Source organism: Mobula hypostoma, chromosome 26, assembly GCF_963921235.1.
Source record: "Mobula hypostoma chromosome 26, sMobHyp1.1, whole genome shotgun sequence".
In the NCBI taxonomy this organism is placed as follows: domain Eukaryota; kingdom Metazoa; phylum Chordata; class Chondrichthyes; order Myliobatiformes; family Myliobatidae; genus Mobula; species Mobula hypostoma.
The window spans coordinates 33,701,060-33,726,501 of NC_086122.1; the positions used below are offsets into that span (position 1 = coordinate 33,701,060).

At 44.0% G+C, this 25,442-nt stretch overlaps 1 protein-coding gene and 1 long non-coding RNA gene across 2 annotated transcripts in view; one reads left to right on the plus strand and one right to left on the minus strand.

Annotated features, from left to right (window-relative positions):
* The first annotated feature begins 3,521 nt into the window (after nt 1-3,521).
* The window catches only part of zdhhc18a (zinc finger DHHC-type palmitoyltransferase 18a), a 53,535-nt gene continuing 31,614 nt past the window's right edge, over nt 3,522-25,442 (plus strand). The window contains exons 1-8 of the mRNA XM_063033596.1: nt 3,522-3,858; nt 9,429-9,589; nt 11,367-11,516; nt 11,866-12,003; nt 14,694-14,742; nt 18,338-18,440; nt 22,299-22,408; nt 24,004-24,100. Of these exons, the coding sequence (XP_062889666.1) occupies nt 3,623-3,858; nt 9,429-9,589; nt 11,367-11,516; nt 11,866-12,003; nt 14,694-14,742; nt 18,338-18,440; nt 22,299-22,408; nt 24,004-24,100 (1,044 nt within the window). The 5' untranslated portion in view covers nt 3,522-3,622. The remainder of the gene's footprint in view (nt 3,859-9,428; nt 9,590-11,366; nt 11,517-11,865; nt 12,004-14,693; nt 14,743-18,337; nt 18,441-22,298; nt 22,409-24,003; nt 24,101-25,442) is intronic.
* Nucleotides 14,758-25,442, minus strand: part of LOC134338066 (uncharacterized) — a 62,502-nt gene continuing 51,817 nt past the window's right edge. The window contains exons 2-3 of the long non-coding RNA XR_010016131.1: nt 18,338-18,422; nt 14,758-16,624 (exon numbers count right to left, since the gene is read on the minus strand). This is a non-coding gene — a long non-coding RNA (uncharacterized LOC134338066). The remainder of the gene's footprint in view (nt 16,625-18,337; nt 18,423-25,442) is intronic.

Genomic DNA, 25,442 nt, shown 5'->3' on the forward strand with positions numbered 1-25,442 from the left:
CCTGTATAGTGACTCATTGTTATCTGAGATACGGCCCACTGCAGTAATGTCATCTGCAAACTTGTAGGTAGATTTAGATCAGAATCTCGAGCTCGAGCACAGGGAGTTGAAGGCCAAGGACCCTCAGAGCAGCCGCAGGTCAGGAGGAGGAAAGCAGAAGGTTTTCTGAGCCTCCAGATGCTGCTCTGCATGGAGAGGGGTTTTATCTCCTCACACCATGCGGTTGTTTTTGTGTTCCTACCATTCTCCATTTGCCCCCAGATAGCGATTCCTGCCCTGTATAACTGCATCCTGAGCTCCCGAATACTGCAGGACCTTTTACTGCCCTGTCCTAAGAAACCATCCTCATGTCAGTAAGTGGAGAGACTTCCATCATGATCATGTGTACCTTACAGATGGAAATGTTTGGTGTATCAAGAGGTGAGATACTTGGCTACAGCACATCCGTGTATTACTGCCACAGTATTTTGTGTGTCCACTTCAGTTGAGTTTCTGGTTAATGATGACCTCTAGGAGGTTTATGACAGGGGGTGAAGTGATAGCACTGTTACTGATGTGAAGAACTAGTGTTTAGATTGTTATTTGACAATGGTCAATACCTGGCGTTTTTCTATTGTCACTTTCCCCCTTTACCGTCCATTTACAGTTCTTTAGCCAGAGAGTGTTGAATCTGTGGAATTCTTTGCCATGGGCAATTGAGGAGGCCAAGGCATGATGAAGCAGAGGCTGATAGATTCTTGATTGGTCAGGGCATAAAGAGGTACTCGGAGAAGGTAGGAGACTGGGGCTGAGAGGGAAAATGGATCAGCCATGAGGAAATGGTGGAGTAGACTCGATGGGCCAAATGGCCTAATTCTGTTCCTATATCTTGCAGTCTTAATGTGGTTGGTGCTAGCTCCTCTACTTTGGAGGTCGTAGTATAGTGATGCGCCGTCCCTTGTATCTGCCCAGCCATCAGGAGGTGATGGGTGTATTGTCTTCCACTCTCTACGTATTTCTCCCTCATCCCTGACTTTTAGCGACCTATTGCCGCCGATGTTTCCCTTCGGACGGAAGGTCATTAGGAGGTAGTGCAGAACCTGTTAGCTGCCTCCACGCTTGCGGTAGGGACTTGTGGTGGGGTCGGGGATCGGACCTCCAACTATCACCTGTCCACCAGGTGGCGGTACGGTGCAGTGCCGTTGCTTTTTTCCGCAAGGGGATGCGCTAAGCGGCGCTGTGCTCGGAGGTTGATTACCCACCACTCCCAATCTGCCCCCCTCCTCCAGCCGCTCCCTGTCCTGTGGGTGGCGACGCTGCGGCTCCCTCCGCTAGATGGCGCAGTGTTCGGAGGTAGTCCATCCCACTCCCCCCCCGCGTCACCCTCCTGGGTGGTGACGTAGAGCCGCTGGGGATGACTCCCAAAGTGTTGCCGTTGCTGACGACGGAGCTTCACGTGTATCGTGAAACTCATCAAATATTATTTCGTATACAAAGTGTTAACTTGTTTGTTATGGGTCCCTGCACGTAGAGCTATTGAGGGGAATGAACTGGTTGATCGTTTAGCTAAGAAAGCTGTTAGAAGTTCAACAGATATTGACCTTCCACTTAGCAAGTGAGAAGCTGAGGGGTTGGTAGGGTAAAGAATTAGGGGGGCGATGACAAGACGTGGGGTATTGGGCATTATGGGAGAAGAGGTAAAACAAGAAGGGAAGGAATTAGTTTGACATGACTTGGAGTTGGGCATACATTATATTGAATTGATTTTATTTCTTACATCCTTCACATACACGACGAGTAAAAAATCTTTACGTTACGTCTCCGTCTGAATTCAGTCTTGTTGGAAAACATCATTTTTGGTTGTCGTATCACGAACACGAGAAAATATCCAAAGCAACACTCACAGAATGCTCGAGGAACGCAGCAGGTCAGCATCTATGGAAAAGACGTTTCGGGCCAAGCCCCTCTGGACTCATTCTGGGTTGTGTAGGTTTTGTCATTTGAAACAGCTAAACGTATACCATTACAATGTTAAGCATGTAACTTTGAATTCAATCAAATGCAGGCTTCATTACGATCTTTGGTGCTAGTTTTCTCTTAAAAACTGCTAAATTACGAGATTGACTTTAATTCACAGTACAGTCTCGTTTTTCGTTACTTAGAATCAGAATCAGGTTTATTATCGGCATGTGACGTGATATTCGGTAACTTAGCAGCAGCAGTTCAATGCAATACATAATATAGGAGAGAAAACAAAATAAAATAATAAAAAATAACAATCAATTGCAGTATACGTACATTGAATAGATTAAAATTGTGCAAAAACAGAAATACTATATGTTACAAAAGTGAGGTAGTGTCCAAGGGTTCAATGTCCATTTAGGAATCGGGTGGCAGAGGGGAAGAAGCTGTTCGTGAATCGCTGAGTGTGTGTCTTCAGGCTTCTGTACCTCCTACCTGATGGTAACAGTGAGAAAAGGGCATGCCCTGGGTGCTGTACATCTACAGAAGTTTTTGAGTGTGTTTGTTGACATACCAAATCTCTTGAAACTCCTAATGAAATATAGCCGCTGTCTTGCCTTCTTTATAACTACATCGATATGTTGGGACCAGATTAAATCCTCAGAGATTTTACAATCTATAAGGTTTTTTGGGGGGTAATTTAATTGAATTGACATTATTTCTTACATCCTTCACTTATATGAGTAGTAAAAATCTTTACGTTACGTCTCCGTCAGAATGCAATTTATAGTAATTTGTAATAAATAGTATGTACAACAGGACAGTCAGTATAGCATAGTATCAGCTATACAATTGTATCGGCATGAGTTCATCAGTCTGATGGCCTAGTGGAAGAAGCTGTCCCAGAGCCTGTTGGTTCTGACTTTAACGCTGCGGTACCGTTTCCCGGCTGGTGGCAGCTGGAACAGTCTGTGGCTGGGGTGACTCGGATCCTTCGGGCCCTTTTGATGCACCTGTTTCTGTAGATGGCCTGAATAGTAGGATGTTCACATCCACAGATGCGCTGGGCTGTAGATTTCATTTGAAAGAGTAGCAGTAAAGGGTTTTCCCCCAACTCTACACCACAGCCCAGTCCAGTTGGTGGCAAAAATGCGCTTTTAATTTGGACTGCCAATCGTCCGAGGAAGAAGCCGGAGCTCTGGTTGTGGCGGCTCCTCACCCCTGGGTGTTGCTGCAGCCGGAGGTTGCTCCTGCCCGCGTTTGTGGACCGGCTCCCTGGCTGTCCGCTAGGTGTCGCTGGAGGAGGTTGCTCCTGCCCGCGTTAGCGGACCGGCTCCCTGGGTGTCGCTGCGGTCGGAGGTTGCTCCTGCCCGCGTTAGCGGACCGGCTCCCTGGCTGTCCGCTGGGTGTCGCTGCGGCCGGAGGTTGCTCCTGCCCGCGTTAGCGGACGGGCTCCTCGGCTGTCCGCTGGGTGTCGCTGCGGCCGGAGGTTGTTCCTGCCCGCGTTAGCGGACGGGCTCCCTGGCTGTCCGCTGGGTGTCGCTGCGGCCGGAGGTTGCTCCTACCGGCTCCCCGGCTGTCGGAGGCTGAGGGTATATGGGAAGTGTGGCGGCTTGAGTGAGGGAACCGGATGACCGGGAGCGGAGACGCGGAGCGCTGAGCACCCCCGGCCGTTTCGGTGATGAAGGTGTGCGAGTACCGGCAGATCGCACTGGGGCCCGGGCAAGGCTCCACGCCGGCTCCCCCGTGCCAGACTCCGGCCTCGGGCAAGCAGCGGCGCCAGCGCAAGTGGGAGTCGTTCGCCGGCAAGAATCGGTTCTTCTGCGACGGGCGGCTGATAACCGGGCGGCAGAGTGGCGCTTTCTACCTGACCCTGGGCCTCATCCTCGGCACCAGCGGCCTCTTCTTCGGGTTCGAGTAAGTTGCCTTCTGGTCGGGGTGCGCTGCTCGCAGAAGTTGGGCTGAGGTCGGTGTCCTGCCGCCGGGCGGGGGCCGGGGTCGGGGCCGGGGCTCCAGTCCAGATAAAGGGTCTCGCTAGCTGTCCAGAGGCCGCCCGACCCGCTGAATTCACCCGGCAATGTGTTTGTTGCTCCAGATTCCAGCCCCGGGTCTCTCCGCCCTCCGGACCGTTTTGGTCTGTGGATAATACCCTGAAGTTAGAGATAAACCGTCGGCCTTTGTGTGCTGGGAGCTTCCCTTTCAATGACCTGGGTGGGATTTCCTTGGGAACATCCGTCGGCTGTGTGTGTGGGGCGAGTGTTGGGATTGGGACAGATGCACTGCGCTCGGTCCTGAATAGCAACTATATACTTTCCTGGCGTTGCAGTTATTGAGTGATTGGGATCTGAGAACTTGCAGCTCTTTCTTCACGTTTGCCACCATGATCGACGTGGGAGGGGGTTGTTCCACAGATGGCTAGCACTCAGCTATTGTGCCTTTATTGAGCCGGAGACCTGTCTGGACTAATTGTAAACGTATCTTTGCCTCGCTTTGTTCAACAATGGTCGTAGTGACGGGAAACAAGAAACTACCAAGTGATCATTTAAAAAAAAACACACTACACTTGGATTTCTAGCAGCTGTTTGCCGGGGGAGAGTGTCCACCCGGCTGGCCTCACTGACTCAGTGAGTGAGCGAGTGTTCGGCTCTGCTCGACCCAGTTCCCCATTGTTTTTGGCTCCTTGGGGTAAAAAGAGAAGGCAGGGGGCATTTGGATAGGTACATGGGGGGGGGGGTTGTGGGCAACTGGGACCAGCAAGGAGTCCTGATGAAGGGTTTCGGCCTGAAAGGTCGACTGTTTACTCTCTTCTGTTAGCTACTGAGTTCCTCCAGCATTTTGCGTGCGTTGGGAAGTTGGACCAGCAGGACGGAAAGACTTGTTTGTGTGCTGCATTGCTCTGAGACTCCACATCAGATGTTATCACAGAACATAAAATCTAGCGGGGTGGCTGACTAACGCGAAGTGGGTGTAAATGGGTCTTTTGCTGGTTGGATACAATGATAAATGTTCCAGAGTTTGGTGGTGGGGCCAGTTTATAGAAATGAGTCAAGTCGGTGAAGGCACGGTTGCACAAAGATAGAGTGTAAATTGTGAAAGGCAAAGGGATTAAACAAGTTAGTAAAGATCTAACAAAATTACGTGCAGTTATACATCTTGGGAGGGGAAATTGGAAAAAAAAATCTGAATGCAAGATTGCAACATTCTGATATGCAGAGAAATCTGGATGTCCCAATGCAGGACTTACCAAAGACAGGTGCGACAAGTAATTTGGAAAGTACACTACATTTTTGTTTACTGTTCTGGGCCGTGAGAGGTGGAATAGGATGTTGATATGGAGGATGAGTCATGGTTGAATGTTACAGCAAGCTTCCAGCTCTTGTTGGCCAGGTTTCTGAGAATTCTAGTGAAGTTGGCAGAGTCAACGGTGACAAACAAGAAAAACGGCTCGTCCGCCCAACTGGTCCAGGACCAGTCAGTTTCTGATGTAGGGTTTCGACCTGGTGGCCCCTCCCCTCCCAGTTGGTTGGCGTTGACCATGGATGTTGTGTCCATGCTGTCTAAGTTGATACACAATACGATATGGAGAGCAAGCTGTTACCTCCTCTTCCCGTAGCTGATGAATCCAAATGAACGGCAGAGATTGATCATAGTCTGGCGCCAGCGGTGTGGCAGGAGTTGCCAGTTGAATTCAACGTAGGACTGCCTTAGTGATTCCAGCTCTGGACTTTTCATTCGGGGTTCACTCCCGAAGCTTTCTGCATGAGTGGGTGAGGTTGCAAAGCAGTGGAGATTTGAGATCAGAGTTTTCCTTCTAGATTTCGGCTAATGAACTGCTCCCCCCATCTGTTTCGACTGGAACACTGACAGTTCCTTTCTTCTTGACCTGTAGAGTTTATCCAGCAGATTGCTTGGCTGATGGGTTTTTTGTTAAACTATTGAGGAATGTTGTCTGACCTGCCAACTGGTTCAGGCATCTTCTGGTTTTGTTTCAGACTTCCTATATTTGCTGCTCTTTGTTTCTCTAGTTGGGGTGACTTCACTGACATATCAGTCCTACTGACAAAGTCTTGGTTATGGGAAACAGTATTCTTGCAGTATACTGGCGTGCTTCAAAAATTGTTACTGTGAACAGCACACAGAGTGCAGGAGCAACTCAGCAGGTCAGGCTGAGGGAAATGGGCACCCTTCATTTCAACAAGAAAGGAGGAGGGGAGGGTGGCTAGTATGAAAAGGTGAAGGGAAGGGTGGAGTAAGAGCTGGCAGGTGATAGGTGGCTCACCGACCTGCTACACCACAGAATCGGCCATGGTGACTGCCGTCACGCCATGAAATCAGTCCGGAAGAGACAGTAATGCAAAAGGATGCAGAGCCGCCTGGGGGTTATAAACACAGATTCTGCAGGGCAACACACACACAATGTTGGAGGAACTCTGTGGGTGAGGGTAAACGGTCAATGTTTCAGACTCTGGGCCTACCACCTACCAGCCACACACTTGCCTGAGAACAACTTGTCCCAATCCACACTGGCCAGAATCCTTTCTGACACCATCAAAATTGGCCTTTCTCCAATTTAGAATCTCAACCCAAGGGCGAGACCTATCCTTCTGCATAAGTATGTTGAAATTAATGGCCTTATGATCACTAGATGTTCCCCTACACAAACTACTGTCTCCTGCCCTGTCTAGTTCCTTAACAGGAGATCTAGTATTGCATTCCCTATTGTGGGGACCTCTATATATTGATTAAGAAAACTTTTTGGAAACAATTGATAAACTTTTTCCCATCCAATCCTTTTACAGTATGTGAGTCCCAATCAATATATAGAAAGTTAAAATCACCTACTATCACAACCTTGTGTTTCTTGCAATAGTTTGCGATCTCTTTACAAATTTCTTCCTCTAAATTCCATGGACTTTTGGGTGGCCTATAATATAGTCCCATTAAAGAGGTCACACCTTTCTTATTCCTCACTTCTGCCCGTAAAGCCTCACTAGATAAGCTCTCCAGACTGTCCTGACTGAGTACTACCGTGACTTTTTTCCCGACTAGTAAAGTCACCCCTCTCCTTTTCATCCCACCCACTCTCTCACGTCTAAAACAATGGAACCCTGGAATATTGAGCTGCCAGTCCTGCTCCTCCTGCAGCCAAGTCTCACTAGTGGCTACGATATAATTCCATGTGCTGATTCATGCCCTGAGCTCATCTGTCTTTTGTACAATACTCCTTGCATTGAAATATACACAGCTCAGGACATTAGTCCCGCCATGCTGACTTTGTATATAGGCGTAACAACTTCTTTCCCCCAAACCACTCCACTATCTGCTCTGATTGTTATCTCTCTGCGGTTCTACTTTAAAATGCCCCCGCCCTGTGCAGCACTAGCAAACCTTCCTGCAAGGATGTTAGCCCCCTTTCCAGTTCAGGTGAAAACAGTCCTGCCTGTACAGGTCCCATCTTCCGTGGAAAAGAGCCCGATAATCCAAAACTCTGAAGCCCGCCCTCCCTCCTGCACCATCTCCTTAGCCACGTGTTAAACTGTTTTCCTACTTCTGGCCTCACTAGCATGTAGTGCAGATAGCAACACTGAGATCACAGTCCTGGAGGTCCTGTCCTTTAATTCGGCACCAGATCCTGAACTCACTTCTTAGGACCCTGTCACTCTTCCTACCTACGGCACTGATTCTGACATGGGCAGTGGCTCTGGCTGCTCACCCTCCCACTTAAGGGTATGTAAACTCAGTTTGAGTTGTCCCTGACTCTGGCACCCAGGACGCAACGTACCATCCAGGAATCTTGTCCTCATCCACAGCACTTCCTGTCTGTCTCCCTAATCATTGAATCCCCTATCACTCAGTTTGACTCCTCTCCCCTCTTCTCTACTGAGCCATAGAGCCAGAGACCTGAGTGCAATGGCTTTCCTCTGCCGGAACATCTCCCTCCTCCCCTCAGCAGTATCCAGGGCAACTGCCGCGGGGTAATCCGCACTGGCTGCCTATCCCTTTTTGATGGTTACCTAGTTAGCCCCCGATCAGGGTCACGTGAAGCCATGGGAGCAGGTGGTGCACATCACAAGTCCTGGTTATGTGACCAGTGACGCCAGGCAGATAATCTCTGAAGAGTATTGATAATGGCCAGGGTCACCCATCTTGTAAAGACACTGCCCAGAAGAAGGCAATGGCAAACCACTTCTGTAAAAATAAATAAATGAATAAATAATTTTCCTAGAACAATCATGTCATGGAAAGACCATGATCGCCCACGTCATCCGACAAGGCACATGATGATAATGTGCTTTCACTGTTTCCCTGGGCAGAGAATTCCACAGATCACTGATCCCTGGGAAAAGAAATTCTTCCTCTTCTCAATTCTAAATCTAATTCCCTGAATCTTGAGGCAGTATCCCCTAGTTCTAGTCTCACCTTCCAGTGGAAACTACTTTCTAGATTAGAAGTTGCAAAATAGAAACAGTGTAGATTCTCAGAACCGGGACACCACACATACCATAAATACTCCTGGTATTTATTGTGGAGGGTAAATACCAGATCAGACTTGATTGTCTAAATGATCTGTTTCTATTTGGTAATTCTTGTTTGACGGTGACACACCTGCATTTCCAGAACTGTTGATGACAACCTGACTGAAATTGCAGTTGGAACTGGAGAGATGTAGAATAAAACTCCCATGATATTGGCTCGTCAGATACCTCCAGGTGAGAACAGTAGAGGGGTAAAGCCAGAGTGGTTAGTGTAACACTTTTACAGTGCCAATTCGGCCATTGACTGTAAGGAGTTTGTATGTTCTCCCTGTGAGCAAGTGGGTTTCCTCTCACCTTCCAAAGATGTATGGATTAGTAGGTTAATGGGTCATGTGTGTCATTGGGCAGCACGTAGAGCTGGAAGGGCCAGTTACCGCATTGTATCTCTCAGTAAAATAAATACATCTTCTCATAAACACGAGATTATGTAGATGCTGGAAATCCGGAGTAACACGTACGAAACGCTGGAGGAACTCAGCAGGTCAGGCAGCATCTATGGAAATGAAAACAGTCGCTGCTTCTGGCCAATAGCCTTAATCGGGTCCTGATGAAATGCCGACTGATTATTTTTTGGGTCCTGATGAAATGTCGACTGATTATTCTTTGGGTCCTGATGAAATGTCGACTGATTATTCTTTGGGTCCTGATGAAATGTCGACTGATTATTCATCAGGCCCTGATGAAAGCTCTCAGCCCGACAAGTCGACTGTTTATTCATTTCCATGGATGCTGCCTGACCAGCTGAGTTCCTGCAGCATTTTGTGTGTGTTATAATAAATCTTTTCTCCTGTGATTTATGAGGCATGTTGCTGAGGCCCAGAGGAAAGGTTAAGCTATTGCAGTCCGTTTTTACAGCTGTCCTTACCTGACAGAGAGCCTGGCTCTGACCATTCCCATTAACGCGGGGCTGCTGTTTGTGTTTGGTAAAGCTATGGCACTCTGTTTTCACAGCTGTCCTTACCTGACGGAGAACCTGACGCTGGCTATTCCCATTATTGCGGGGCTGCTGTTTGTGTTTGTATTAAGTGCACTGCTGCACACGAGTTTCACCGACCCTGGGATTCTGCCACGAGCGACGCCAGATGAAGCAGCCCACTTGGAGAAGCAGATAGGTAACTGACGCTCCACATTTGGCTGTGAAACCTGCATTCCATGTATCATTCTCTCCAGCTTCCATCGTCTCTACTGGGGCTTCACCACCACGTACTGTTTCTGCTCCCCTCTCCCTCACTCCATGACTCCATTGCCTGCTTGTGCCTCCCCACGAATCCCACTCCAGGCACTTATCCCCGTAGCCGCACGGTTACACCTCTCCCTCTAACGCCTCCCTCACCCACCATTCAGGGCCCAAAACGTCCTTCCAGCCCTTCACGGGAGAATCTATGGTTGCCTGTCCATAGCCAGGTCGAGGCTAGACACAGAGTAGAGGAGCATTGCCTTGTTAACCTCCAAACTGACATTGATTTCTCTAATTTCTGGTTACCACTTCCCTCTGTCCTTGCCTTTTGTTTTTTGACCCTTATCCCACCTACCCCATTACCCTATCTCAGAATCAGGTTGAATATCTCCCGCATGTGTCATGAAATTTGTTAACTTGACAGCAGCAGTACTGTGCAATACATGATAAATATAGAGAACAAAAAAACTGAGTTACACATATATGTCTGTTAAATTGTTAAGTTAGAATAAATAGTGCAAAGAAACAAATAAAATGCTTCATGGGTTCTTGAATTCAATGTCCATTCAGAAATCTGATGGCAGAGCTGTTCTTGAATCGCTGAGTGTGTGTCTTCAGGCTTCTGTACCTCCTTCTCGATGGTAACAGTGTGAAGAGGGCGTCGCCTGGGTGGTGGGGGTCCTTAATCCTCTTTCCCCTCTCACACCCTCTCTCTCTGCTCATCACCCACACATTCCTCCCACCAATTTCCCTCCCTTTATTCTGTGGTTGACTGTTCTCAACTATCATATTCCATCTTCAGCCTGTCACGTTCCAGCTTTGTACATCATTCCCACTCTTCCCTACTCCCCCCTGCTCACCTGGATCCATCTATCACCTGCCAGCTCTTGCTCCATCCCTTCTCTATGCCTTTTTGTACTGGCTGTCTTCCCTCTTTCTTTCCCGTCCTGATGAAGGGTTTCGGCCTGAAATAGTGACTGTTCATTTTCCTCCAAAGATATTTCCTGACCCATTGAGTTCCTCCAGCTCCTTTGTACGTGGCTCCAGATTTCCAGCATCTGCAGTCTCTCGTGTTCCTGTCTTAATTATGGATTATCCTTTATACAGAGATTGAGAATTAATTGCAGTTTTAATTGTTCAGAAAGGAATATGAATATGCTTTAGTGTAATCTGCATTTATAAGTTTAAATTATCGTTCGGATCATATCTCCCTACACTTCATCACTGTAAAGTCCTAGAGAAGTACAACACAGAAACAGGTCATTCGGCCCATCTAGTCCTATCTTTTCCAGTATCCTCTTACAGTCTTCAAACTTTTGCACTTCTCCATTACGGCCTCTTCGCAATTTTCTTTATCCCCCTACAGAAACAGACTGATCCATTCTCAGTCGATTTCAAGGTGATTCATGGTATGTGAAAAAGCCAGCTGGCCCTACACGGGGCAGTGAACCAGCTTCCACAAGTCCCAGAATTGTCACGAACCTTGTGCTATGTTGACCCAGTGGTTTCAAAACAGCGGGGATCAAATAGAAATCTGGATAATAATCAAGGGAGTCAGGTTTGCTTTTCCTTCACTGGATTCTCACAGGCCCTTCCCTTTCACGCCCCCGGGTGTGGGGAGAAAATGGAAGTGTAGTTGGTAGAAATTGCTTGTTGGCCGCTGGACCTCTGCCCCAGCACACTCTAACAGAAGGTGCTCCATTCTTTTTCAGATAACCCTGGTGGATCAGGTTATCGACCGCCGCCTCGAACGAAGGAAGTGGTGATCAATGGGCAGGCAGTGAAGCTTAAATACTGCTTCAGCTGCAAGATGTTCCGGCCCCCGCGAACGTCACACTGCAGCCTTTGTGATAACTGTGTGGGTGAGTGTGGGTGTGGGCACAGGGAGCTGTATTGTGGAATGGAATTGATTGGATTGTGTCCCTGAGGGCTCCGTCAGGAAACACACGGACTTTGGTAGGAATGGGGCCGTTGGGCACAGGTTTGTGGAAGTTGGCATATGTGACAAATAGGGGGTGACATTTCCCCAAGGTCAAGGTGAATGGGCAATTGAATAGAAAGGGGATAAAAGGAGCTGAATACCATTGTTTACTGAGGGCAAAACTTGCCCCAGGTAGTTGATTATTTGGGAGGCAAAGCAGCCCTGTTTCCTGATGGCAGGGGAGAAAGTGCATTTTGATGGGCTAATGTTAAATTTTTTGTCTCTTGCAGAGCGATTTGATCACCATTGTCCTTGGGTCGGAAACTGTGTCGGGAAAAGGAACTACAGATTTTTCTACATGTTTCTGTTGTCGCTTTCCTTTCTAACTGCTTTTATTTTTGCCTGTGTGATAACTCACCTCGCGCTGCGTAAGTTTTGTATTGATCCCACGTGAACTAGGGCAGTCCAAGGGTTATTATTGTTTTTTAAGAAATGATTTAAAGTGGACCTGATTAGTCCTTGGAAATGAGTTTCAAAGATATTTTCACTCCCTGAATTACCCCTTTTTCATTTGGAATGAAGTAGCAAGGCTTCTGATTTTAAAATAAAATTGGTAAGAGCTACTTGTAATTTGCATTTCATTGTAAGCAATGTTGGATCCTGATGCATTTGTGATCCAAAGGTCCTTTGGAAGTCAAATTGAGGCATAAATCCTGTGGCTCACTGCTGTTTAATTAAATGTTGCAAGAGCAAAGAACAAGCAGCATCAAGAGAACAAAGAAAAGACCAAACCAAAAAGTAGTTTAGTTTGGGTCATCTCAAACTCCAACTAGAGATTACCCAAAATAGCCGGATTCAAGTGGTGTGACACCTGGTGCTGAGAAGTATAGAAGTTTCCAGAACAATACAGAGTTAACTGTACCATAATTACTGGAAAGTTTGCTGGATGATTATATGTATACCCAGTGGGCAGTTTATTAGGTATAGGATGTTCGCGGTCTTCTACTGTAACCCATCCACTTCAAGGTTCAACGCGTTGTGCACTCAGAGATGCTCTTCTGCACACCACAGCTGTAACGTGGTGATTTGAGTTACTGTCGTCTTCCTGTCAATTTGAACCAGTCTGGCCATTCTCCTGTGAACAAGGTGTTTTTGCCCACAGAACTGCCGCTCACTGGATTTTTTTTTGTTTCACCATTTTCTGTAAACTCCAGAGACTGTTGTGAGTGAAGATCTCAGGAGATCAGCAGTTTTTGAGATTCTCAGATGACCCCACCTGGCAACGACACAGTCAAAGTCACTTAGATCAAGTGTCTTCTCCATTGTGATGTTTGGTCTGGACAACAACTGACCCTTCCGACCATTGGTGATTGGCTGATTAGATATTTGCATTAATGCACTAATAAACTGGCCACTGAGTGTATAGAGGTGATGATATAAAAATAGAAGCAAACATAGGAATTTTAAACTGCAAGAAAAGATAATTTTACACCCCAGTCCAACAAGTATTTGTTACTTGGGAACAGTAACACGAAAAAGTCTGCAGGTGCTGGAAATCCAAAGCAACACACTCAAAATGATGGAGGGACTCAGCAAGTCAGGCAGCATCTATAGAAATGAATAAACAGTCAATGTTTCGGGCCGAGACCCTTCTTCAGGACTGAAATGGAAGGGGGAAGACGCCAGAATAAAAAGATGGGGGTAGCTAGAAGGTGATAGGGTAAAGCCATGTGGGTGGGAAAGGTCAAGGGCTGGAGAAGAAAGAGTCTGAGAGGAGAGTGGACCATAGGAGAAAGGGCACCGGGGGGAGGTGATAGGCATATGAGGAGAGGTAAAAGGCCAGAGTGAGGAATAGAAGAAGGGAAGCGGAGGTAGAGAGCTTTTTACTGGAAGGAGAAATCGTTATTTTGTCATCAGTTTGGAGACTTCCCAGCCGTACGGTGTTGTTGTGATGTGTTCCTGGACCATGAGGGATGGTCATGAGCTGAAGATTTGCATTAGTCACAGTTTGCAGGCAAGACAGGAGTTTGGCCGAAAGTTGGTACATGGCATAAGCTTGACAACTATCCTAGTACACCTCTCATTCTGCTGAAAAGTGTACTTTAAATCTGCACTTTCAAGTTCATTCCTTTTCCCAAAGCTTTCCGATCTACTTTAGCATATAGTTAAATCAGATCTTCTCACTCGCGCTTCTAAATCTCATACTTCTGTCTCTCTGACCTCTGCTTGTTATATGACCTGTGCTTCTTAATGCCTCAGTTAGATCACTTCATGGTGTCTTGCGCTCTAGAATTCATTGCTTCAGTTTCCTACTTTTCTTTCCTCTCTTGGTGCACTCATTTAATTTTGACCAAGATTTTCTTGAGTAGCTAAATCGTCCTTTGTCTCAGCAACAAATATTTGTTGATAACGCTTCTCTGAAGTCTGAATGGGGGCGTTGATTTTGTTAAAGGTGCTGTATAAATGGGAGTTACTGATTTTGTCAAGTGGGTGCTGGAGGATTGGAGCTGTAGCCTTTGCCCAAATGCGTGGTGGTGTTGAGTGAACTAAGTCACTGGAGTGAAGACGTGGGTAGAAATGAAGTAGTCTCTTTATTTGACAAAATGAGACACAGCTGGCATCACACTGAGACCTTTTTGGAGAAAGAAGACTGCTCAACCCAACACTATTTTATTTGCTAAAGATCGAAGGACAATTATGTATTTACAAGCACCTACAATGCTTTCCTTTGAGTTATAACTTTTACACCACCTTATTCGCATCTACACTACAGACACAAAAATGAATTTTGAATCAGCATTGTCTGGTCTTCCAGTTAACTGTGATCACAATCCTTTGTTCAGAGCTGCATTTTAAATTTAATCTACAGTCTATATTCACATTTGAAGATTGGTGGCTGGGGTTAGCTGCTGAAGTTATTTGCTATATGTGCTAACAAGTAGTTAGGTGATCTTGAGTGGAGGGTATGCCCTGGATGAATCTTTCTTTAATTCTATTGAACTAAACTGCATATATTCCTTTGTAAGCTTCGGTCTTGAGTTTAATACCGATACTATTGTTACTGCACCAATCTAATTAATCCATTCAGCATTAACCTTTCTCATTGTTTCATCCCCAGGATCTCAGGACATTGGGTTATTAAACACGCTCCAGGAAACTCCAGCTAGATATCCTTTTCTTTGTTGTTGCATTGTGTCACTGGTGTATTTGCCCAAGGGCCATAGAGAATGTTAAAAACTCTGCTTAACTTGTATTTTAACTTTTGTGTTCTTCTGTGCCCTGAAGAATATGTTCCTCTTTGGGGGTGGGGGAGAGTTGCATGGGAGAGGTTACTTCACAGTAAGGCATGGGTGCGGACTTCTACATGAGAAAAAAAATTTCTCGTGTTATGGCCTTTAGCTTTGAAACGAAATGTTAGTTCTGCGTGAGCCAGAATATTGAGAATTAGTAGATTTTTAGTGGAATGTTTTGCACAGCATACCCGTGCTGGGTTGAGCCATCAACTAGCAACTCGGCCTCAGAAAGCGGCCAAGCGGTAAAGAAATAGCAAGGTTGCCAGCTGACGCACCGAACAGTGCAGGGAGGAAGTTTGCACTGCATCTTAATTTAATCCCACTGGCTTGGTTACCTGCTCACCAGAGATTAGGTTAGCCAACCTGTACCAAGTAGATTGTGATTGATGAGTGACCTGACTCTATATGCAGCCCTTTACCTGGTCTCTTAACATGTTTGGTTTTCTGAAATTATTGCAGAAGAGAATATCAGTTTTTTCCACCCGATGTATGTAGAAGTGTTTGCCCCTGGAAAGTCTGGCTGTAATTTTTTAACTTTGCCTCCTTGTTTAAGTGGTAGAAATAGTTTCTCTCAACTACCCTTTAGTATCTTACAAACCATTCCTTTAAAATGACCCCATTACCTAACTTACATTATACATTAATTACAGGAAATGTGGCACTGTCTCTGCAAGCTCTCTGTATAACTCAGCCCCTTTGCTTTGAGGTACCTCTCTGATAAATCTACCGTGTTTTGCTTCCAAGACTATTATATCCACATTGAGATGGAATTTGATTGTAAACAAGGTGGGAGAGTGGAAACCTGGTTGGATGAGGACGAACCAATCAGGAGGGACGGACTACGGGGGTATAAATACCACCAAACTAGACATACCCAGGCATCATCCCTGGTGAAGATGGCAGAGTGTGTCATCGAAAAGTCAGTTATAGTTGATACCTGTACCCGGCTGGAAGCCCAATTAGAGTTTATTTGTCATATACTCTGTGAAAGCACTAGATCCTTTGTGTTTACCCCTTCCTTTCAAACTCCATCTGATTCTAGTGTTTTTCATTTTCAATACTGTTATTTTCTTTTGTTGCTTTTTCACTTAAAATTATGGCAAATTCCTTCCCATGATTCAGTAGTGTCTTAGATTTTTGGACTGTTACTTCCTTTCTCCTCTATAAATGCTGAAAGTAAAATTTAAAGTGCACGCCATTTTCTCATGTGCATTTATAGTATCAATGTTACTTGCTTTGAAAGGCTCAGATTGCTTTTGAAAATCTATGTCTGAATACTTGTTCATTTTGAAGCCTTCCATTATTGTTCCCTTTTGCAGTTCTTAATTTTTCATCCTTTTTTATTGAGTTTCAAATTGATAACCATAACAATGATAATGATACAAAGAGATCGGGATTACATTAATAACGGTTAACGTATACAAATACAGACTCCGAGTAACATTTAATTTAAACCTCCCAATCTCTTAATAACTGAACATGAAAAAGATTGAAACAAAACAGAAACTGGGCTGCCATATTTCATCGGTTGAAATCACTATTTGTCATTAACTCCGCTCCTCTACACACAAACAAGGACTTGGAAAAGGTCAGCTCTTTTGCAGTTCGTATCTGTTGATACAGCTTCTCTCTGTCCTCCGGGTCTCTGTTTATTTAATGCCCTTTTGTATGTGTTCTTTGTTGATCTCTGCCTTTTTCACCATCCATGTATTCTTCTAGTAATCGACTTCTTGCCCTTCATGGCTAATAACTGAATCTGTAGCATAAAAAGATTAATTTTTCAACTGCCCACCCCCCACCTTCCCAGCGCATGACTGTTTTATTGTTGCAGTCTGTAATCTTGACAGTAGTTTGTCCCTTTAACACACCATATTCCTCCAAGAGGACTGCAACCTTGTCATGGGGCTTGTAGGTTGGCGTGCCTCATTGACCCAGAGAGCTCCGTTGGCTGGAGTCAGGGCCTTGTCCTTTGATTCTTGATATGGTCAGCCATGCCAAAAGGTCAAAGGATAGAGGCCAGACTAAAATTGGTCCACCAGTCCTCCAGGTTTGGAGGTTCAGCTCGGGGCTAACAACCCTGACTGGTCAAAACAACATTGTTATGAAAACAGCAATGAAGGTGGAAGAGCTTCATTGTTGCCTTAAGCACCAGTCACATAATGAATAGAAAATAAGTACACACAATATTGAACTGGTATTCTATAATCCTGCTGTATAAAATCACCCAGCATTGCAAATTACTATCTTTCAAAATGAGCTCATTGTCTCATTCTAGTCTGCATGAATGATAAAATATCCCATTTAAACTATCTTGGTTTGAGTTTTACACTTGTCCAATTTTTGTAAGATGCTTTCTGCCGCTTCACAGCTACTATTAGATGGCATATACTGAAGATCACATTGTTTAAGGCCACTTTATCATTTCCTCTGGTTTTTGAGGCACATCCAACTAGTAGATGGTGATGTCATCTTGCTCAATAATTACTTGCACGCTGACACCTGCATCTTTGTTAGTTGACACTAAAGGACAGATTGAGTTCACTTGAATAATATGTTGGTCTATTTACAAGTTTTCGAGTTCCAAATTGTATATTAATCTAAATTTTAATTGGGATCTGCCCAGGCAGCTTTATGACTAAAATCTTAAACCCAATCCATAAAATGAGCCAGTAACTCCAAAAGCTTAATTGCTAACCCTAAGTACCAGTTCAATCTCTGACTCCATAGTTTTTCCTCTCCTGCCAAAAACATACCCCAGCTGTAAAAGCCTTATTGTAATTCTAAGCATGATTGTTTCTTAAACGATGTACACCATTCATTACCTGGATGTTTAGGAGAGTCAGTAATGGAAAATAAAGCCAGACCAGCATCAATGAAGAGTGGACCAAATCCACTGATAGTTGCCAGTGAAACCAACAATTGCAAGAGATTAGAATAGAAAACCTGCAGGGAATTGGCTTGCAGCCTGCAAATTAATTTTCTAATTACGTTAAAGTTTACCTATCATTCAACCATACTAGTTGTTCTTGATCTTCACTGGAAGTGGATATGAACAAGGCGGAGGGCATGATATAGATCTCCGCCCTTGTCATTAGGAAATTAAAACTGGCATCTTGTGCCCTGTGCATTTCCACACTCTAATGTTCTTTTTGGAGGATGAGAAGGGTTAGGTTTTTTTGGGCAATTGTTTTACTTGGGATTAATTGTAGAACAAAGTGGGGGAAGAGGTTTTAGGGCTTTATCAGTCTCCTCCTTTTTGTACCATTAAGTAGTTGATAATATAACAAACCAACAAAAATTAAACCTCAAAATCAGCTTCTAAGCAGAAGAGGATAGCAAATCAGACCCAAAGAACCTGGGAGGGATGGTGTGCTTGGGAGTGGCGCATAGGTTAGGGAATGGTGATTTGTTAGGATTCTGACGAGTTTTTCTTGAACATTGAAAATATACTTTTCTTGACTCCGCTTACCGCACTTGAGCTGGTGGTTTGTTTTTTCTCAGTTTGGTCCATTCTGGGTCTCTCAGGGTTTCACACATACCTGGTGGCCTCCAACCTGACAACAAATGAAGATGTAAGTAGAACAGTGCTGTTGGATGTGAACAAGCTGTAACTAATGTCAGTCTTTCTTTAGTGTGGCATTTATCATTGTTCCGTGGAGGTTACTTCTGTGATCAAATAAATGGATTATATAGTTCAAAGTAAATTTATTAGTGACATACATACATATGTATCATTAGATTAGATTATGAGGACACGCAGTCCTCTTTTATTGTCATTTAGTAATGCATGCATTAAGAAGTGATATAATCTTTTTCCAGAATGATATCACAGAAACACATGACAAACCGACTTAAAAACTGACAAAAACCACATATTTATAACATATAGTTACGACAGTGCAAAGCAATACCGTAATTTGATAAGAACAGACCATGGGCACGGTGAAAGTCTCTCAAAAGTCCCATCATCTCATGCAGACGGTAAACCTCAAGTGCCGCAAACTTGCCGATGCAGCATATACTATGTTGAGATTCAATTTCTTGTGGACATTCACAGTAGATGCCAAAAAAAACAATAGAATCGATGAAGAATTATACACAAAGACGGACAAACAACCAATGTGTAAAAGATGACAAATTGTGTAAATACAAATAGAGAAAAAATAAATAATGAGAAGATGAATTTTAGAGTCTTTGATAGGGTGTGGATTCAGTTCAGTGTTGGGGTGAATGATGTTATCCACTCTGGTTCAGGAGCCTGATGATCGAGGGGTAATAGTCTGCTCTTGAATGAGACCATAAGCTCCACTAGCCTGGTGCATTTTTCTGTACACTCAGAAACATTTTGATTTCTCTCTTTATCCTGTTTCTTCCTTCCTGTGGGAGCTTTTTCCTGTCAGGCTCCCCCCCCCCCAAAAAAAATCCTAAGAGTTGTCTTGACATCTCCTCATCCATGTCGCCATGTTCTTCCACCCCCTCCCCATCTCTAAAGATCAATGCCTTCCATTTTTTCCTAGAGTCTCTCGTGTACTTTTGTGGGCCACCTCCTTTGACTTTCCCAAATGTTCACTTTCTGGTCGCTAGGATCTCTCCTCTCCTGTACACAGCCACACACAAAGAGACACCCTCCCGCTATCCCAAATAACTATGACCCTCCCCCTCTCCTCTCCGACTCTGCCAATCACTTGTGTCTCTTTCTTTGTTTTTTTTTGTGGTTGAGTTTTCTTACTTTTGGTTTCTCGATCATCTCCCTCCCAGCCTTCTCCCTTGTAAGGTTTGTTTTTTTTTTCTGTGCATTCCTCCTCCTGAGAAATGCAGCTAACACAACCCTCCTAACAGTGAGTTGGTGATTTAGTGGCATGGCAGTGCATGCACAACTAAACACACAACCAAGACTTGTATAGCAAACAAAAAAAACAGGGGTATTTAATAAAATAAAGGAAATAACAACTTCCCTCAATAGACACGAATTTCTACAGAAAATTATAGTGTGGAAAATACTTGCCTAAACTTAATCACAGGCAAAATGCTAAAATTAGCACAGTGTGGTTATCGTGCTTGATTGACAGAAGAGCTATCTGATTCAAGGTTGTTTACTGTCATTTCTTGTACACAGGTATAAAGGAGAACAAGGTAATTGTTACTCCAGATCCGATGCAGCATAAAAAATAACAATAATAAAAAATCTGAATAGATATGAATACATAAGATAGCTTATATACTTAGATTGAATGTCTTCCACTGACTGACAATCTCCACTGAAGCTTGGAATAGAGTTGTTGCTGTAAACTAGTGTTAAGGAAAAGGAAGAAGAGTTAAGTGAATAATTTGTATTTGTTTTGACTGAAACATTCTGGAAGGAAGAAGCAGTAGATTCAATAGAACTTTCTAATGTAGAAAGTGACAATAATTTTCACTTTGAATTACAAGAGAAATTTGTCTTTGCTTGACTACATTCAAAAAACAGAGGACATTGTAAACCACACTAATATTTTTGAATATGCGAGAGAAAATCTTCAGGCTTGTTATTAATTTGGTTGAAAGTCACTGGAATTGTCAAAGACAGTGAAGACAGAAGCCAGTTGATCAGAAGGAGTGTTTATGAAATGTAATTCATTTCTGTTTGATTTCACAGAATGTTTTAGAACAGGGGTTCCCAGCTCCTCAGTTAGTGGTGTGGGACTGTAGCATTAAAAAGATTGGGAACCCCTGTTTTAGAAGCTTTTAGATGGATTCTTAATTTTCAGCACAAAATTGCTGTTAATTTCACTTTAATTTGTAGAAACCATGAGGATAGCTGATGTAGCACTCTGAATTATTACTGCAGTGGTAGAATTGCAGCAGACTAATTTTTATTTGATGTGGATGTTGCTGAAGAGGCTGATATTTACTGTCCATCCCAAATTGGCCTCTGAATTGAGTGGACTGGTCGACCATTTAGAGGATTGCTGAAAGGTTTAGAGTCAAGCAACATGTTGGAAATTGCTTTGAGACCTGATCCTTGAAGGAGTGGGGGAACCACATGAGATTTTGCAGCAACGTCATAGTTTTATGTAATTACAGATTTATTGAATTACTTGAATCTAAATTTACTAGCTGTCATTGGTGGGGTTTAAGTGTACCTCTAGATCAGTAACTGAATCTGTATTAGCAAAAAATTGATCCAAAATCAAAACAGAACATTTGCCGCCAGCCTGTGTCCCCAGACAGAGTTGTTATACATACGTAACATGCCCATGGTTCCAAAGAGTCAAAATCCCTATTGTGTTCCTTTGTTAGCAATTAGCAAACATATAATCAAGATTTGTTGTGATATCTCGGGGGGTCAGCAAAGATATGACCTCTGTGGTCCCAAGCTACAAACTGCCATGAAATAACTATGAATACGTAATTTACTCCCTTCGCTTCTACCACACCCCCACCGATGTGCTTTTGAATTGAATTGACTTTATTTCTTATATCCTTCACATACATGAGTAAAAATCTTTATGTTACGTCTCCATCTAAATGTGCAATCATAGTAATTCATAATTATAAAAAATAGAACGGTCAATGTAATATAGAGTACACTCAAATCAGCGTGAGTTCATCAGTCTGATGACCTGTTGGTCCTGGCTTTTATGCTGCAGTACCACTTCCCGGATGGTAACAGCTGGGATAGATTGTGGTTGGAGTGACTTGGGTCCCCAATGATCCTATGGGCCCTTTTTACACACCTGTCTTTGTAAATGTCCTGAATCATGGAAAGTTCACAACTACAGATGCGCTGGGCTGTCCACACTACTCTCTTCAGAGTCTTGCGATTAAGGGAGGTACAGTTCCCGTACCAGGCAGTGATGCAGCCAGTCGGGATGCTCTCAGTTGTGCCCCTGTAGAAAGTTCTTAGGATTTGGGGGCCACTCCAAACTTCCTCAACCGTCTGAGGTGAAAGAGACGCTGTTGTGCCTTTTTTCACCACACAGCTGGTGTGTACAGACCACGTGAGATCCTCGGTGATGTGGATGCCAAGGAACTTAAAGCTGTTTACCCTCTAGTTACCATAATAAGCATACAACACAGAACACATGGCTCCTACAGAACCATAACTCTTCCAAGCACACTACTATTAACAAGAGATCTAAACTTGCTAATTTTCTTGTGCTGCACCCAAACTGGGAACAGCTGATATTGTAAGGAGAGTATTTGCTGTGTGTGGTTTGGCTCTAAAACATAGAGGGGAGAATCAGCTCCATACCCCCCTCTCTTCACTCAGAAGATGATGATGATGATGTACGTCCTGGAGTGAATTAATAGATGGGGATTATACAGGGTTGGAAGTTCTGCTATGACATTGGAGACAAATCTAAGTGTAGAATATAAATTGCTTACATAAATATTTAGGTTATGATTCTGCAGTTTGTACAATGATCCTCTTTTTGATTTTTAAATAGATTAAAGGTTCATGGTCCAGTAAGCACTCAGAGGAAAGCAGTAACCCCTACAGTTATAACAGTATCATCATTAACTGCTGTGCAGTATTATGTGGACCAATGCCACCCAGGTAAGAATAGGAGACCACCTCACTACTTATTTAATTTAACTTTTAAAATGTAATTTACAGGTTTTTATGTATTGCAATATACTGCTGCCACCTAAAAACAAATTTTATGACTTATAGCTGTGATACTAAACCTGATTTTGATTCTGAAACCTGCGTGTGTGTGTCCCTCTGTCCCTCTCATTCCGGTCTCTATCTGTGTCCATCTTGTGCATCTCTTTGTCTGACACTAATTTTCACTGTTCCCTCCCTCAACCCACTTTTCCCCTACCCCATTTCTATCTGGCTAAACGCTAATGACTCAAGTCTGCTGCTCCACATCTACTGTCCAGTCATGAGGCTGTGGATAGCCAATGCTTTTTTCTTTATTTTTGGATTGTGAAGTGCATACATGCTTGTATGTGTATGCATCATTTCATTTATTTATTGAGATGCAGTGTGGAATAGGCTCTTCTGGCCTGTCGAATCGTGCCGCCCAGCAATCCCCCGATTTAATCTGAGCCTAATCTCGGGAAAATTTACAATGACCAATTAACCTACCAACCGGTACATCTTTGGACTGTGGGAGGAAACTGGAGCACCCGGAGGAAACGCATGCGGTCACGTGGAGAACATACAAACTCCTTACAGACAGCTGCGGGAATTGAACCCGGGTCACCTGTACTGTAAAGCGCTGTGCTAACCACTATGCTACCGTGCCGTCCATCAGTCAGATTTATAACAGGAAATAACTTTTAATGGTTGTTTAATTAAAGGAACTGCTGAATAAAATACCAAATTGTGGGTAAGTTTGTTCACTGTACTACCTTTGTGACATTGACTGCAAAAGAAGTCCGGAGTACAGGGCTGAACTTTCAGTGTAATGCCCTTGTTGTGCCAGTTTGGTCTCTTGTGCAGTCCTAACTGCTGGAGACATGGTCCTCTCTCCCTGGTTTATGAACATTACTGTCCTCTGCAGCTTTTCTCCTTCTGTCTCTGTCCAAATTCTAGTGGAAAATTTTTTTTTAAATAACACAATATTAAGAATTTGTTGCAATGTATGATAAATACCTGGAATAATCTGCCATGATTGAAACTAGGCAATAATTTGTTAAATTTACATTGTGTTTAAGTGTAGTGTTTGTGCACCAGAAGGATGAGATTTGCTGAGGGCGTCAGTAATTCGGAAAGGCTGATTGTACTTTTATTCATCAAAGTTGCTGGTGAACGCAGCAGGCCAGGCAGCATCTCTAGGAAGAGGTGCAGTCAGGACTAGGTCCTGATGAAGGGTCTTGGCCTGAAACGTCGACTGTACCTCTTCCTAGAGATGCTGCCTGGCCTGCTGCGTTCACCAGCAACTTTGATGTGTGTTGCTTGAATTTCCAGCATCTGCAGAATTCCTGTTGTTTGTACTTTTATTCTTCTCCTTTCCACAATGGAGCAAAACTGCAAAGAAATGTTGCAGAATTTGTCTTGGACCTGCTGTGCCATCTTTGAATAAAGTTTGTATAAAGTTTATATTAGTAAATTACAATGTTTGAGTATAATAGCAAGTGTTCTGATTTGTCCATTAATACAGAGATTGAGATTGCTCACTACTTTTTCTCGTTATTCCCTAGTTTAATTGACAGACGTGGCTTCTTGGACCCAGATACAACACAAGAGTCTGGGGGCCAGCACAGTGTTACTCAGGGAGTGAAAACAGAAGGCAGCCTGGTAGGACGTGACCCCTAATGAAATGAGTGAATGCCCTGCCTGTCGTGTTTGACTCCACCTTCCCTCATGCACCTATCCATTCCCTGTCACCCCATGACTTCACCCTGAGCATGAGGGGGAAGCTAAGGTGCCGGTCATGGGAATCTTCATGTCTCGGTGACATGGTGCATGCGATCGCATGGCTGAGAATGCTAAGCCTTCAGAGACTGATTGTCTACAAAAGTGTGGGTGTTGTGAAGGATCTGCGCTGGACTCGCTCTAAAGATCACCAAATGCCTCCTGCTTAATTAATTAAGAGGGGCATCTCATTGTTGTGAATTGCAAGTAGCATCGTGCTCTTGGAATAAACTGAGATGGAGCATTGAAGCCAAGTATTTATAGGCAAGGTGTAGCAGCTGAGGGTGTTGGTCAGAATGCTTTGATAATAAAGGAACAAGAAATAGTTTATACTGAAAGGCTATTGCTATTGAAATAAGAAGGTTGAGGCCAAGGTTGCAGGAGGGCTTCCTTCCAGTTGAGTTGCTGCTTTAATCTTTTGCTTCAAATGGGATGATGGGATAATTATTATTGTGGGTCACTGTGACCGAAAGACAGTAAGACACACGGGAAATATTCATTATCCTCAGCAGTTGATCTGTTGTCTGGGATTGAAGTGGAATGGTCTAAAGGGAAGGGTTGGGTTGTTGGAAAGTATTGGTGAGGTTTAGGTTCTGGGAAGCCCAGGGTCCTGCTTGTGCCTTCAGACCTATCATTGCCTTTTCACATATTGCATTGAGATGACACACAGAAAACTTACTGCCAGTCCAGTGTGTTCCACCACAATGTGTTATTTTAAAGTGTTCTTATGTGTATTTTTTGTTCCATTGTATTGCTTGTACAGAGAATGCCATCTAATTATTGATTTTTTTTTTAATTAACTTGTATTTATAATAAAATTGAAATTGATCACATAGTCTTCCCTGGTGAACTCTGAGTAGAAATGAAATGAGGCAGACGGCTCAGCAGTTGTGAAAGAGACTGGGGGAGATTGGAATGGACAGAGCGGCCGAGGGTATTGAGGGAATGAAAAGGAAGATGACTGGTTGGAGTTGCACTGTTTGTGTTTAAATATCTGCTCTGAAATGCACAAAGTTTCTTGATTTGTTATTTCATATTTCCCTAATGGAAAGATGGAGCCAATGAGTCCATCAAGCCTATGCCAGCTTGTGGATTCTTCCTATCAATTCCTTTCTCCTGCTTTTTTCCTCGTAACCTATCCTCTCACATGTGCCATAAAATATAGGAGTAGAATTGGGCCGTTTGCCTCGTTGAGTCACTCCACCATTTCATCATGACTGATTCA